Consider the following 14,012-nt stretch of genomic DNA (forward strand, 5'->3'; position numbering starts at 1 on the left):
CAAACCTCTGGGGACTGAGGAGACAAGTTGCTCAAGTTTAAGAAATAGGAATGTTGTCGCATTCTTGTCTAATACAGGCTGCTAGTTGCTCAACTGTCTTAGGTCTTCTTTGTCGCATCTTCCTCTTTATGATGCCCCAAATGTTTTCTGTGGGTGAAAGATCTGGACAGGCTGGCCATTTCAGTACCTGGATCCTTTATCTACGCAGCCGTTATGTTGTAATTGATGCAGTATGGGGTCTGGCATTGTCATGTTGGAAAATGCAAGTTCTTCCCTAAAAGAGATGACATGTGGATGGGAGCATATTGTGTTCCAGAACTTGGATATACCTTTCAGCATTGATGGTTGCTTTCCAGATGTGTAAGCTGCCCATTCCACACACACTCATGCAACCCCATACCATCAGAGATGCAGGCTTCTAAACTGAGCACTGATAACATCTTGGGTTGTCCTTGTCTTCTTTTGTCTGGATGACATGGCACCCCAGTTCTCTGAATCTTTGGATGATATTATGCACTTTAGATGATGATAACTTCAAACTCTGAGAAAGAAAAAAAAGAAAAAAAAAATTCTCTCAGAAAGTCTACTATATTTTTCGCCTCAGCATTGGGGGAATTGGTGATCCTCTGCCCATCTTGACTTCTGAAAGGCACTGCCAATCTGAGAGGCTCTTTTTATACCCAAACATGTTGCCATTTGACCTAAGTTGCAAATGGGCCCTCCAGCTGTTCCTTATATGTACATTTAACTTTTCTGGCCTCTTATTGCTACCTGTCCCAACTTTTTTGGAATGTGTAGCTCTCATGAAATCCAAAATAAGCCAATATTTGGGATGACATTTCAAAATGTCTCACTTTCAACATTTTACATGTTTTCTATGTTGTATTGTGAATGAAATATGCGTTTATGAGATTTGTAAATTATTGCATTCCTTTTTTTATTCAAAATTTGTACAATGTCCCAATTTTTTTGGGAATCGGGTTTGTATTCATTTCTTACTGACCTCAGACTTTTAAATGGTGGTGTACATTCATGAAAATTCCCACTCATTGTGCAGTTGGTGATGGATTGTGTTGCAGGTGACATTGGAGTTAACTCTGCCTCCCTCTTCTGTGTCTCATACCGTGGAGATGGATGTTTTCCTCAGTCACCCAGATCTCTCCTGCTCATCTTTTCTGTCATTGCCAACAGGCCCAGACTCTTCCATATATGGTGGCCCGTCTCCTTTCACTGTGAGAGAATGTCAATCCCCATAATTAAATGATATCGTAGCCATCAAGCATAATTTCCTAAATTAATTCCTTGTTTTATTTAAGCATATTTTCCTTGTTTTATTCCCTTTAAGAACTCACTGCAGAGCAAGAAACTAGATTCAGAGTTTTGGAATACTCCCGATCCTGGGAATAACCGGTATCAAGTCCATTCTACATGAATTACACATGTAGTATTAAATGCCTTTAAAAAGTTAACACAAACATACAGTGTTATTTTAAAGGTTTCACAGAGTGGATCAGTGGCCATCATGTGACAGTATCTTTGGTCTGCCTGAGCTGACAAGAACTACTCACCTTTTTAAGAGAAAAAAAGCCCTTCTACAACTACATTTGTCTACTCCAAACTCTGACCACGACATCTTAGAAGCAACCAAGTCTTCAGGTTTGAAGAAACAACATCACTCTCTTGAAAATGTCAAAAGTATTCTGTCATAATTTATTCAAACCTCATGTTGTTCTAAACAAGAATGACTTTATTTCTTCTGTGGAATACAAAATAAGCTTTTTTCCCCCATGTGACGACTGGGTCTGTCAAACTTCAAAAGGGCAACAAAAAAGCTCCATAAAAGTCATACATAGAAAGAAAGAAAATCATACAGATTTGAAACATGAGAATTAGTAAATTATCACAGAATTGTTTAATTCTAAGGTGAATTATTCCTTACATTGCTCTTTTAGAGGAAGATCTTATGACTATATCTGCAGACCTTGATCCAACAAACACACTTTCCTCAGGGCCAGAACCATCTGACAGTGGGCATTTTACACCCAACGAGAACACCCTGTCTGACATGTGAGTTCTGCACTGAACGTTTCACACAAATACCAGGACACATGATCACATACTGCTTCTCTGTCCTTTTGTCTTTCAGCCAGGACAGCTTGTGTAGTGATTGGTCTGATCTGAGTGTGGATACGTCCACATATGAACCTGGCTTTCACAAGTCCTCCTCCTCACTCTCAGTGTTCAGTGAGGCCAGCACATTTCTCCCTAGCCTCCCACCCGACTCTATAAGCACCATCTCCAACACGCGCATTGGTGAGCTCACACCATACACACTTACAGCTTTTTAACATCAAGAATGATCATGTATGCTTACTAAGACTACATTTATTGGATTATTATCAAAACACAGTAAAAACAGTAATATTGTAAAATATTATCACATTTTAAAATAACTGCTTTCTATTTTACAGTGTTTCTGAATTGCTAAAACACTAAACCCCATTCTCTGAACCAAATTCGCAATAGCCTAAACCAATTTGTTGAATAAATAACACTTTCTGTAAAACCTTAAACAAGTTCAGGCAGTTAGACACCATTTGCAAATCTCATGCACTCTTTTGGCAAAAAAACACATGCTCACCCACCCACTAAATCATATCACGCACTGTGATGCACTTGTGTTGCAAAACGTTAAACATGAGGCAGGCAAAAGTTAAACAAGGTGCACCGAATGTTGATATGAACAATATATGGAAATTATTTGAAACAGAGAGGAGTAAGAGTATGTGTAAGTGGTGGTGGACGGGGACGAGGAAGAGCAAGATGTGGAGAGTGTTGTCAAGGCCAGATCTAGTGTTTTTTTTCCCCTTTGACAAGAGAAATAATTGCCTATGGTGTGGACAAAGTCCTCAGGCCGGACCCAACATGCACGACGATGTGATGCTGAGGCAGAATCTCTCACGGACTTTGATTTTGCAGTTGCACAACTCTTTTGAACTTTTTATTTAGAGGTTGTTTTTTTTTGGCTTTTGCAATTGGACTACTGTATTTTTACGGTATGCAAGTACTGAATATACAGACATTCAGCACTAAACATATTCAGTACAATACTACACTTGCAGTGCATACAGTAGGCATACAGTATACAATTATTTCACCGTACTACTGTAAGTTACAATACTTTTTTATATAATTGCTAAATTTGTTTACTGGTTTACAATATACTTTTTTTCTGTAACTAGTGATCTAGGGTCTATTGAGTGATCTATAGTGTTTATATTTTGACTGGCTGTGTGTATGTATGATCTGAAAGCATTGTTTAATTTTGAGTACAGATGAGATGGTTTTGAGGCAAAAGTTTGATTTTGACAGAAGAGTCAGATGTTGTATGAATTTAGTGAATGCACAACTGAATGTAGTTTGAAGATTTGTTTAAGAGAAAGTGGGTGATCATTTTGAGAAATGTGTTTTATCAATTCAGAAAAACTGTTATACATTTTAATGAAATAGCTAAGCTGAATTTTCTGCATCATTATTCCAGTCTTCAGTGTCACATGATCCTTCAGAAATCATTCTAGAATACTGATTTGGTGCTAAAGTACATTTCAGAAATGGCTAGATTTTTTATAACATTATTATTGTCTTTATTGTCACTTTTAAACAAATTAATGCATCATTGCTTAATAAAATGATTAATTTCTTAATATAGTAATATAATTATATTAAGGGGCCTATAAAAAATATAATTATAATTCTATAAAAAAAATGATATTATACCATCCAAATACATGTATATTGTACATTGTTTTGTCTGTGTGTGAAACTATGGGCTGCTCTTCAGGTGTTGTTCGTGGTGTACCTGGCTTGAATCTTCCATCATGGCTTCTGCGTGTGCTTCACCTGTTGGTGGCTGTTCTGCTGGCAACATGCCTGGCTCTTGCGGGACTATATGGGAGCATGTTTTCCAGCACTGTGGTTCTCATGTGGCTGGTGTCCGCCCTGTCAGCTTTCCTCACTTCTGCCTTCCTGTTGGAACCATTTGCAGTCAGCTATAATATATTTTACACTGTTCCTTAAATAAACTGAAAGATGTGCATTTTTATCGACATATCGCATTTTCTTTGAATCAATACATCCTTACTTTGCTCACGATGTCAGATGTTCTTATATTCTTCTGCAGATATGTATTCAGGCACTATATCTGGCTGCTGTGGTGAGACCGGTAGACCCAGAGGTGGAGGACCGTTTGGCTCAGGAGACAGAAGTCAGAAGGACAGAAGAGCATCTGGAGGATAAGGTTCATCCTCTCTGTGGATACGGCTTGCTTCAGGCTAAAGAGGAAGCACGGAAGCTGAGAAAGCTTAGAGCATTAATGAGGGTGAGCTCAGACTGATAGATCCACTCATTTAGTCCTCAGGGACCTATAACAGCTGGATTTCTCCTGCATTCTGACCCTAATGCATATTATTATTTCTTGGTCTGTTGTTTTATGTTTTAATCAGAGCTGCTTAGTCTATATGTTCTTCCTGTTGGTGGTTTTGATGGTGAACTACCAGGAACATGTGCAGGAGGCTAACAGCAGACTGCTTCAATCAGCTATAAAACACATGCTGATCTCAGCATCACCAGGGCAGCCTGGTCTCACTGCATTATCAGGGTGAGCCATGCAGACTCTAAATATCCACTAGTAATACTCATGTTCAGCTGAAACTGATTTGTTTTCTTTTTGAGACCCCAGAAATGTGTGTGTCTCTGTGTGTATATACGCAGATCAGGCATAACATTATGGCCACCTTCCTAATATTGTGTTGGTCCCACTTTTGCCAAAACAGCCCTGACCCATCGAAGCATGGACTCCACTAGACCCCTGAAGGTGTGCTGTGGTATCTGGCACCAATATGTTAGCAGCAGATCCTTTAAGTTATGTAAGTTACGTGGTGGGGCCTGCATTGGATCGGACTCGTTTGTTTAGCACATCCCACAGATGCTCGGTTGGATTGAGTCAACACCTCAAACTTGTTGTTGTGCTCCTCAAATCATTCCTGAACCATTTTTGCTTTGTGGCAGGGCGCTGAAAGAGGCCACAGCCATCGGGGAATACCGTTTCCATGAAAAGGTTTACATGATCTACAACAATGCTTAGGTAGGTGGGACGTGTCAAAGTAACATCCACATGGATGGCAGGACCCAAGGTTTCTAGCAGAACATTGCCCAAAGCATCATACTGCCTCCGCCGGCTGGTCTTCTTCCCATTATGTATCCTGGTGCCATGTGTTCCCCAGTAAGTGACGCATACACACCAGACCAATCCACATGATGTTAAATAAAACATGATTCATTAGACCAGGCCACGTTCTTCCATTGTTCTGTGGTCAAGTTCTGATGCTCACGTGCCGTTAGTGCTTTTGGCAGTGAACAGGGGTCAGCATGGGCACCCTGACGGGTCTGTGGATGTGCAGCCTCATACACATTAAACTGTGATTCACTGTGTATTCTAACACCTTTCTCTCAGAACCAGCATTAACTTCTTGAGCAATTTGAGCTACAGTATCTTGCTTGTTTGATCAAACCACACAGCCAAGCCTTCAATACTCACGTGCATCAATGAGCCTTGGCCACCCATGACCCTATCGCGGGTTTGCCACTGTTCCTTCTTTGGACCACTTTCGATAGATACTGACTCACTCAAATCCTTACGCTTTTCCATTTTTCCTGCTTCAAACACATCAACTTTGGGGACAAAATGTTCACTTGCTGCCTAATTTAACCCACCCACTAACAGGTGCCGTGATGATGAGATAATCAGTGTTATTCACTTAACGTTCATAATGTTATGCCTGATATATATATGACATCATAAAATGGTCATACATGTCAGTTAACATCCTCCACATTTAATTTCATTGCATTTCCTGCCATATCGGCGAGAATTTCAGTAGCTCGCTGATCTACAGTTGTGGATCTTTCATGCAGAGCACTCTCCTCATATTAATGCATAATGATGCATTTAAAAGTTAAAAGGATCTTTATAAAAGTCCATGTTGTTATTACATGGATGATATTGTCACTCAAACCCCTCTTCCCGTCTGTTGCGCATATTCAACATGCTTTGTAGTTTTTACTTGTGTTTGTAATTCTGAACTGAATCCTCCTCCAAAGCACAAAGGGTTGTGGGCAATATTAGCCTTTATAGTGTGCAGGGATTCTCACTTTGTAAATCTACCCGAAATAGTAGATATCCCTGGGCTTTTTACATATTTTCAACATACTATGCTTTGGGATTCACTTATTTTAATTTTACATAGGAATTTTACATTTTACATGAGTTTGTCAAAGTAATTTTATTTCAAGATGTATTATATTCTCGCAGATGGATGAATGCAGAACAGTGGATAGATAAGAGATTGATTTCACACCTATATGAAAACCCTTCTCTTTCTCTAACTGGCCCTGCAAGACTACAGAAAATTCATTTTCAAGACTGTAAGGACTACTTTCTACTTATATATATATGTTAAATGATTTTTTTGATAATTTGTAAAAAAGTATAAATTATTAAATAGATAGATAAATAAATAAAATCGTAGCTTTTATAGGATTTGTTTTGTTTTTTTCCCCCCACAAAGTCTGCTGTCAAAACATCAGAGATCAGTTCCTTCCTTTGATTCTGAATGCGCGTTTTTCATCACATACCAACCCTGGACACCAGAGCTCCTCAGCACACAGCAACAACACTCCAGCACTTTCAACTGGGTGAGAGATGATAGAACACAAAGAGAGAGACTGTCAGTGTGTAAATAAGTTGTTGTGCAGCCTGAACAGCTTTATGGGACAATATAATAACATTTATCTGTCCATTTTTATCCTCTTTCAAGGCAGAGGACTAAGAGTGCATCATGTGCATTCAGTCAGAAAGAGGAAATAATTCTTGGGAACAACAGTGAATCCACACGTCAGATTTTGTTGGACCTACAGACAGAAAACTGGATGACAACAGGGTATGTCACTAAAGCATAAAATATCTTCATTCTCTACATATCCAGTCTTGTACTAAGGATATTCCTGAACACAGACTTCACGTGTGAAAGTTGTGTTCTGTTATTACAACCAGACACCCATCATGCTCATCAGCTCAATATTTTTTGAGTAACTGTCTTGTGTTTTCTGTGACAGGACACAGTCAGTATTGATCGAATTCACTCAGTATCATAAACAGACGGGCATCTTGGCACCAGTTTCTGTTCTCCTGGATCAAACGCACACAGGCAGAATCCTGGCTTTCATCTCTATCCAGCCTTTTCACATCTCTCCATTATCTGGTCCAGACTTGCAAGTCACATTGACGGTACTGGCTCTTCCTACTTCTAGGCTTAATTTCAATAAATCTACAAATCTTGCAGAATCTGAACAAGTTCAAATGGATTTGTGGTCTTCTCGCTAGATTCTGCTTTTGCTGTTCGCCCTGTGCTTTGTGAGTGCTGAAGTTTGGGCCTTGATCAGGAAGCCAAGTCAATACCTGAGGCGAGCCTGGTGCTGGTTTCAGCCATCGTTAGCTCTTCTGACGCTAGCAGCAGCTGTTCTTCGTCTGTATTTCCTCTACACGACTGCAGCCTGTGTCTCCAGACATCGCTCCCGGCCCACATCCTTTGCTGACTTTCACAGTGCTGCCACACTGGCCAGAAAATCCAATCAGCTCTCAGCTATCTTATTAACCCTCTTGGTTCTGAAGGTATGGGTCCTAAAACACATTCCATTCAGATCTGTATCCATCCAATCAACAGCCACTGAACCAAGGGTTACTTTATTTCGATAACTAAAAGTAACGTCGCAACTACATTTCAACAAACTCTTATTAGAGTATTAGTAGACTGTTAGGATTCTGGTTAGTATAATAAGTTGACAAGCACTTGCAAAGTTACTTATTATCAGTAAGTTATGATACTTATTATCATTTTAGTAACTTAGTAGAATGTCTATTGAGGAACTCGCAATTCTGATGTTATAACTAAACTCACAATTCTGACATTATATCTAACAATTCTCAATTTATATTTAGCAATTAGAACTTTATAACTCAATTCTTGTTATATAAAAATTATGGCCGTAACTCGCAATTCTGACATAATCTTACAATTGTCACTTTATATATCGCAATTACCTGTTTAATTTTTTATATATCTCACAATTCTGACTTTATAACTCGCAATTTTGTTTTTATATCACGCAGTTCTGTCTTTATATCACGCAATTCTGTCTTTATATCACGCAGTTCTGTCTTTATATCACGCAGTTCTGACTTTATATCACGCAATTCTGTTTTTATGTCACGCAGTTCTGTCTTTATATTACGCAATTCTGTTTTTATATCACGCAGTTCTGTCTTTATATCACGCAGTTCTGACTTTATATCACGCAATTCTGTCTTTATATCATGCAATTCTGGCTTTATATCTCACAGCTCTGACTTTATAAATAAACTCGCAATTCTGACATTATATCTAACAATTCTCACTTTATATTTTGCAATTATGACTTTATAACTCAATTCTTGTTATATCAAAATTATGTCCGTAACTGGCAATTCTGATGTTTTAACTCGCAATTCTGACATATCTTAATTGTCACTTTATATATCGCAATTACCTGTTTAATCTTTTATATATCTCACAATTCTGACTTTATAACTCGCAATTCTGTCTTTGTATCACGCAATTCTAACTTTATACCTCACATTTTTTACTTTATATCTCACAATTCTGAATTTATAACAATTCTTAACTCTTAATTCTGTGATTCTGACTTTATATTGCAAATTGAGTATACTTATTATTGACATCACTTTTTGTATATCTTTAATATTTTGAAAATATAACATTTATAAATAAGAAATTACGTACAAAGCATGAGTTTGAATGGTATCTAGAATTTGAGTTGAATTCATTACAGAAATTGGATACTTTGGTTTCACTTTGTCAGTCAAGATGTAGTTCAGGCATTGAGAGGTGTGTTTTTACAGATGGTGGGGATCCTGCGGTTTGTTAGGCGAGGGATGGTGATAGGACAAGTTATTCGACAGGTATTCCCTCAGATTTGTGGTGTGGTGTTCCTGCTGTTCCTCCTGTTGCTTCTGTTCTCGCACACAGGCATCATGGTATAATGTTTGTTTTTTCATTTGACTTCCAATTGTAGTTTTGGCCTAAATCATTTTTCCACCGGAAAACGCAGCCCACATCTTTCTCTTTCAGCTTTTCTCGGGTACAGTGGAGGGCTTTAGGACCTTAGGACAGGCAAGTTCCTCTCTGCTATGCTTATTAAAGGGGCACATGGGGTTACGTCGACTTTGTGAGCTTCATCCGGTGGTGGGACCCCTCTACTGCCTGTCTGCCGTAGTCATTGGATTCTGGGTACTGGGCCGTCTGTGTGCTGCTGTATTGATTCGAACCTACCGAATGGTACAAGCAGACATTTACCGCCCATCCATGGAGCCGCAGGAATATGAGATGGTACAGTTTCTCATTAAACGACTCAAGCTATGGATGGGGCTCAGCAAGACCAAAGAGGTACAAATACCTTGTCTGACTATTATAAATCATTTTAGTCACACTTTAGGTTAGGTTCCATTTCTAACTATTAACTACAACTTTTTTTCTCGCCTCAATTAACTCTAAATTACTGTTTATTAAAGGTGCACTATGTAGTATTTTTGCAGTAAAATATACAAAAACCACCAGGCTAGTGTTATAGATTTTGTTCAGTTGAGTTCTTACAATATCCCAAATGTTTCCAAGCACTTTATTCTTCACAGTAAGCAACGTGACACAGCAGCCACGGAGCGAACACACAGAGTAACGTCATAACATCATTTTAAACACACTTAAATGTATCTAATATGATAAACAGAGCTGCGTTACCTCATACTCATGACCAGAAAAGCAGAAATAGTGCAGTGACGGTGTCCCTTCATAATAAAAGTCCCGATGCTCGCGAGCCGTATGTTCCGTATCAATCGCTCCAGCGGCCTTGCTCAGGTCCACAACATTCGGTCCCGCTCTGCCTCATACTACAGTAACGTTAATAAATTCATGAACATGATTTTTGCCCGAGTCCTATCCCGATTGTTTTCCACCGGCTGTGAGGTGAAAACCACATGTCCTTGGCGTCATCAAGCTACGCCTTTGTTTTGAATAGGCGCCCTCTAGCGGACAGAAAAGTTACATAGTGTAGCTTTAATAGTGAGAATTGGACCCTAAACTAAAGTGTTACCATATTTCCCCCCCCAATTTATGATTTGAATAATTTGAATCATTCATCAACTAAAAAAATAAGTATTTTACAGGGACGTTCAGGTTCATTGACTTAAATAAAATAGAAAAGTTATTTTCATTTGTAATAATATTTCACATCATTACTTTTTGAATCGTACGTTTGATTAGATAAATGCAGCATGATGAGCATAAGATACTTTTATCAAAACATTTTAAAAAATCTTCCCGACCCAAAACTTTAGAATTGTAGTATGTATATACAAAATATTTTACATTTTATTTCCTGTGTAGTTTAGACACAGAGTCAAATTTGAGGGAACGGTTCCTCCACCCTCCAGATCATCACAGGCCTCTGAAGCTTCTAACTTCTCCGTTCCGCTCAGTCCCATCGGGCCCCGCCAGGCATCCTCTGCCTCCTCTTTGGCCTCCGATTCATCGGTCTTCTCAGACAGTTTGGACTTTCACCATTATGTGGACCGTCTGGTGCCCTGTGTTGACAGCCTTCTGGCAGGTTTCGACCGCGTCAACCAGCTGACCGAAGAAGTCTATAACTTTGAGCTCCGACTTCAGCAGATCCAGAGCAGAATCTCCCAGAGAAGAAAGCAGTCTCAACAGGCTACCTTTGATGGACGGGATCCAACACCTAAGCCGCCACCACCCCCTCGACATCTATCTACCTCTGTTTTGGAATGTGACCCCACTCGAGGTTCTCTTCACGGTATCATAAATACCCTTCCACAACGCCGCGCAACCCATTCAGAGTCCTCCCTGATGGGGACTGCTGCTCAGTCAGCTAAGAGAATATTTTCTGCACTGGATGGAGGGATGAACAATAGGAAATTGTGTGTCCCAAGACGTAGAGCCTGGAATTCAGTCACCTGCCATTCTGCTGACACTGCTCAGAGGTTGACTGCATCTCACAGCACTGTGGCCTTGCCTGCGAGACCCCGGAGTGAAGACGGAGACCGTGAGCGTGTATGTGACAGCATACCGATTAAGAGGCAGGCATGGCACACTGAATAAGTGTATTAACCGTCACGCCATTCATTTTGCTTTAATATATAAAACAATATTTTTTTTATGGTAAAACTTTACAATAAGGTTGTATTAGTTAACATGAACTTAACCATGAACAACCCCTCTGTTCAGAATTATCTTCGTTCATCTTTGTTAACATTAGTTAATAAAAATCCAGCTGTTCATGGTTTGTTCATGTTAGTTCACAGTGCATTAACTAATGTTAACAAGATCTTAATAATGCATTAGTAAATGTTGAAATTTTCATTACCAAAGTGCAGTTCATTATTAGTTTGTGTTAACTAATGTAGTAAACTAATGATCCTTATTGTAAAGTGTTACCATTTTTGGACAGTGAATGCACAGTGTTAGTCACAATCAATTTTGTGAGTTGTCTACCTCTTGACTGGTGCTTTTGCACTGCTTTTGCACCATGTTAAAGGACAACTCCGGTGAGAAATGAACCTAGGGGTAATTTACAGATGGGTACCGAGTAGATCGTTCTCTGGGATGCGCTTTCATGAAAATCGAATGTAAAGAGTTTTATTTCTAAAAACAGATTTGTTTATAGAGCTTGTCTATGGGGCATAGGGTAGACACAAGGTAGTAAAATTAAATCGCTAGTTAATACCACTAACAAGGCTCAAAATAGCCTCACACTAACACGGTAGCATAATGAGGGTCCCTACATGCAAACCGAAGCATTGAGAACTTTGTAAGTGTACAAACAGTTTAATAAGAAGATACTTTATAAACACAGTGCATTACGCGTTCACGGACAGGCACCATCTTGGAAAACAGTCTCGACGAATCGATCCACGAGCGCTGTTCTAAGTGAGCTGGTCGATGGGAATTAAGTTTGTGAAATGTAATAACATGGACATTTTTATTTTTATTTTTATTTTTTTTCTGTTGCGTTCAGAGTTTTCTTCCGGAATCCATATGAGATTACAAGTCACAGTTCATCACTTAGCAGAGTGCTCCTGGCTCGATGAGTCGAGACTGTTTTCCAAGATGGCTGCTGTCCGTGAACGCGTAATGCACTGTGTTTATAAAGTGTCTTCTTATTAAACGGTTTGTACTCTTACAAAGTTCTCAATGCTTCGGTTTGCATGTAGGGACCTTCAATATGCTACTGTGTTAGTGTGAGGCTATTTTTAGCCTTGTTAGTGGTATTAACTAGCGATTTAATTCCACTACCCTGTGCCCCATAGACTAGTGTTATAAGCTAATCTGTTTTTAAAGATAAAACTCTTTACATTCGATTTCCATGAAAATGCATCCCAGAGAACGATCTACTCTGTAACCATCTGTTAATTACACCTAGGTTCATTTCTCACCGGAGTTGTCCTGTAAAGTGTTTGTCTCCCTTTGGTTTCACCGTGTTCAGTCTCTGTGGAACATATATATTGAAGTATCTATTTTATTCCTGTTAATAAAATGACACGGCCATCCAAACTATGGCTTAAACATCAGAATATTTGTGTTTCCTTCAATTCCTTTCGAATTTAGTAGAAATTATTGAGAAGATGAATCCATTTTGTGAACTGCTGCCATGTATTAAACAGACTCGTATAACTTTCATGTTTGGCTGAATGTATAAACTTTAATGAACCAAAACTGTATCATATTTTCCCCTATCAACAAATGTGATCTTAAATTGAAGCTTAATTGAACATTCAATCCTCCTGTTATCTGTAATTCATTCTGATATCAATGCAACAAATATATATAGTGAAGGGTCAACAGTGTAATTATAAGTGTAACTACAGAAATGAATTACAGATGTAATTACATGCAGGTATAAAAATCTAAATACAATGCAAAAACATATATGTACACAATAAGTGCATTGTATCAAGTAGTTAAGGCCACCTAATATAATATAATATAATATAATATAATATAATATAATATAATATAATATAATATAATATAATATAATATAATATAATATATAGTGGGTCCATTTTTTCTTATATACCATCACATATTTTCATATATGAAACATGTACCTATGCAAAACAAAAAGTGAAATAAAAATGTATGAACATGGGTTCAGCTTTATATAAATCCATGTGTTAACTCATGAAAAATAAATGCATGAATTGAGTATTTTAGTAAAGCTATCGCATGTACAAATGTAGTGCAAATATAAGCACTAGTTTCACTTTTATGAAAAATCACATAATTTTTTCCAGGATCCTCAAGTATGTTTTATATAGTTGAAAGGAAGCTGAGACAGGGATGTAAGGACATTTAAAAAGGGATCGTTCACACAAAAATGCCAACATTGCTATCATTTACTAACTGTCATTGTGGTTCCAACATGACTTTCCTTATTTTTTTTCTGTGAAAAATATATATGTTGGGAACCAAACAGTTTTGGTTACCATTGAACAACCCCAATGCAACCACTAGATGGCACTGATATCAAACTAATATTATGAGAAATGTAAATAGGCTTTTCCCTCCAAGTCCTGATTTCAGACTAAGATCTAAGATCAGCAGCCAGTTGCAACAAACCGCTAAAGCTAAGAAAGCCCCAGTGCTAGCACAATTATTACGAAAGGGTTTTCTCGGCTTAAGCCGTTTTATGACGCTGTGGTGTCCTCACTTCACCTCTTGCCTTCATTGAAACCTGCAGTACTATTTTTGAATTCAAATACTAGTTTATCCCAACAGATTTCAAAAGTAGGCTATTAAGCGTCTAGAAAGCGTCTGTTTTAA

The 14,012-nt window shown here is 38.4% G+C and overlaps 1 protein-coding gene across 1 annotated transcript in view; it reads left to right on the forward strand.

The window, feature by feature from the left end:
- pkd1b (polycystic kidney disease 1b) overlaps positions 1-11,747 on the forward strand; it is a 42,828-nt gene extending 31,081 nt beyond the window's left edge. Inside the window, exons 27-42 of the mRNA XM_067430220.1 lie at positions 1,080-1,232; positions 1,346-1,410; positions 1,505-1,656; positions 1,953-2,067; positions 2,147-2,313; positions 3,842-4,044; positions 4,181-4,378; positions 4,503-4,657; positions 6,371-6,483; positions 6,627-6,753; positions 6,876-6,998; positions 7,174-7,345; positions 7,442-7,729; positions 9,017-9,151; positions 9,246-9,560; positions 10,557-11,747. Coding sequence (XP_067286321.1) covers positions 1,080-1,232; positions 1,346-1,410; positions 1,505-1,656; positions 1,953-2,067; positions 2,147-2,313; positions 3,842-4,044; positions 4,181-4,378; positions 4,503-4,657; positions 6,371-6,483; positions 6,627-6,753; positions 6,876-6,998; positions 7,174-7,345; positions 7,442-7,729; positions 9,017-9,151; positions 9,246-9,560; positions 10,557-11,288 — 3,213 coding nt within the window. The 3' untranslated portion in view covers positions 11,289-11,747. The remainder of the gene's footprint in view (positions 1-1,079; positions 1,233-1,345; positions 1,411-1,504; positions 1,657-1,952; positions 2,068-2,146; positions 2,314-3,841; positions 4,045-4,180; positions 4,379-4,502; positions 4,658-6,370; positions 6,484-6,626; positions 6,754-6,875; positions 6,999-7,173; positions 7,346-7,441; positions 7,730-9,016; positions 9,152-9,245; positions 9,561-10,556) is intronic.
- The last annotated feature ends 2,265 nt before the right edge of the window (positions 11,748-14,012 follow it).

This window comes from Pseudorasbora parva, chromosome 21 (assembly GCF_024679245.1).
Source record: "Pseudorasbora parva isolate DD20220531a chromosome 21, ASM2467924v1, whole genome shotgun sequence".
Classification (NCBI taxonomy): Eukaryota; Metazoa; Chordata; class Actinopteri; order Cypriniformes; family Gobionidae; genus Pseudorasbora; species Pseudorasbora parva.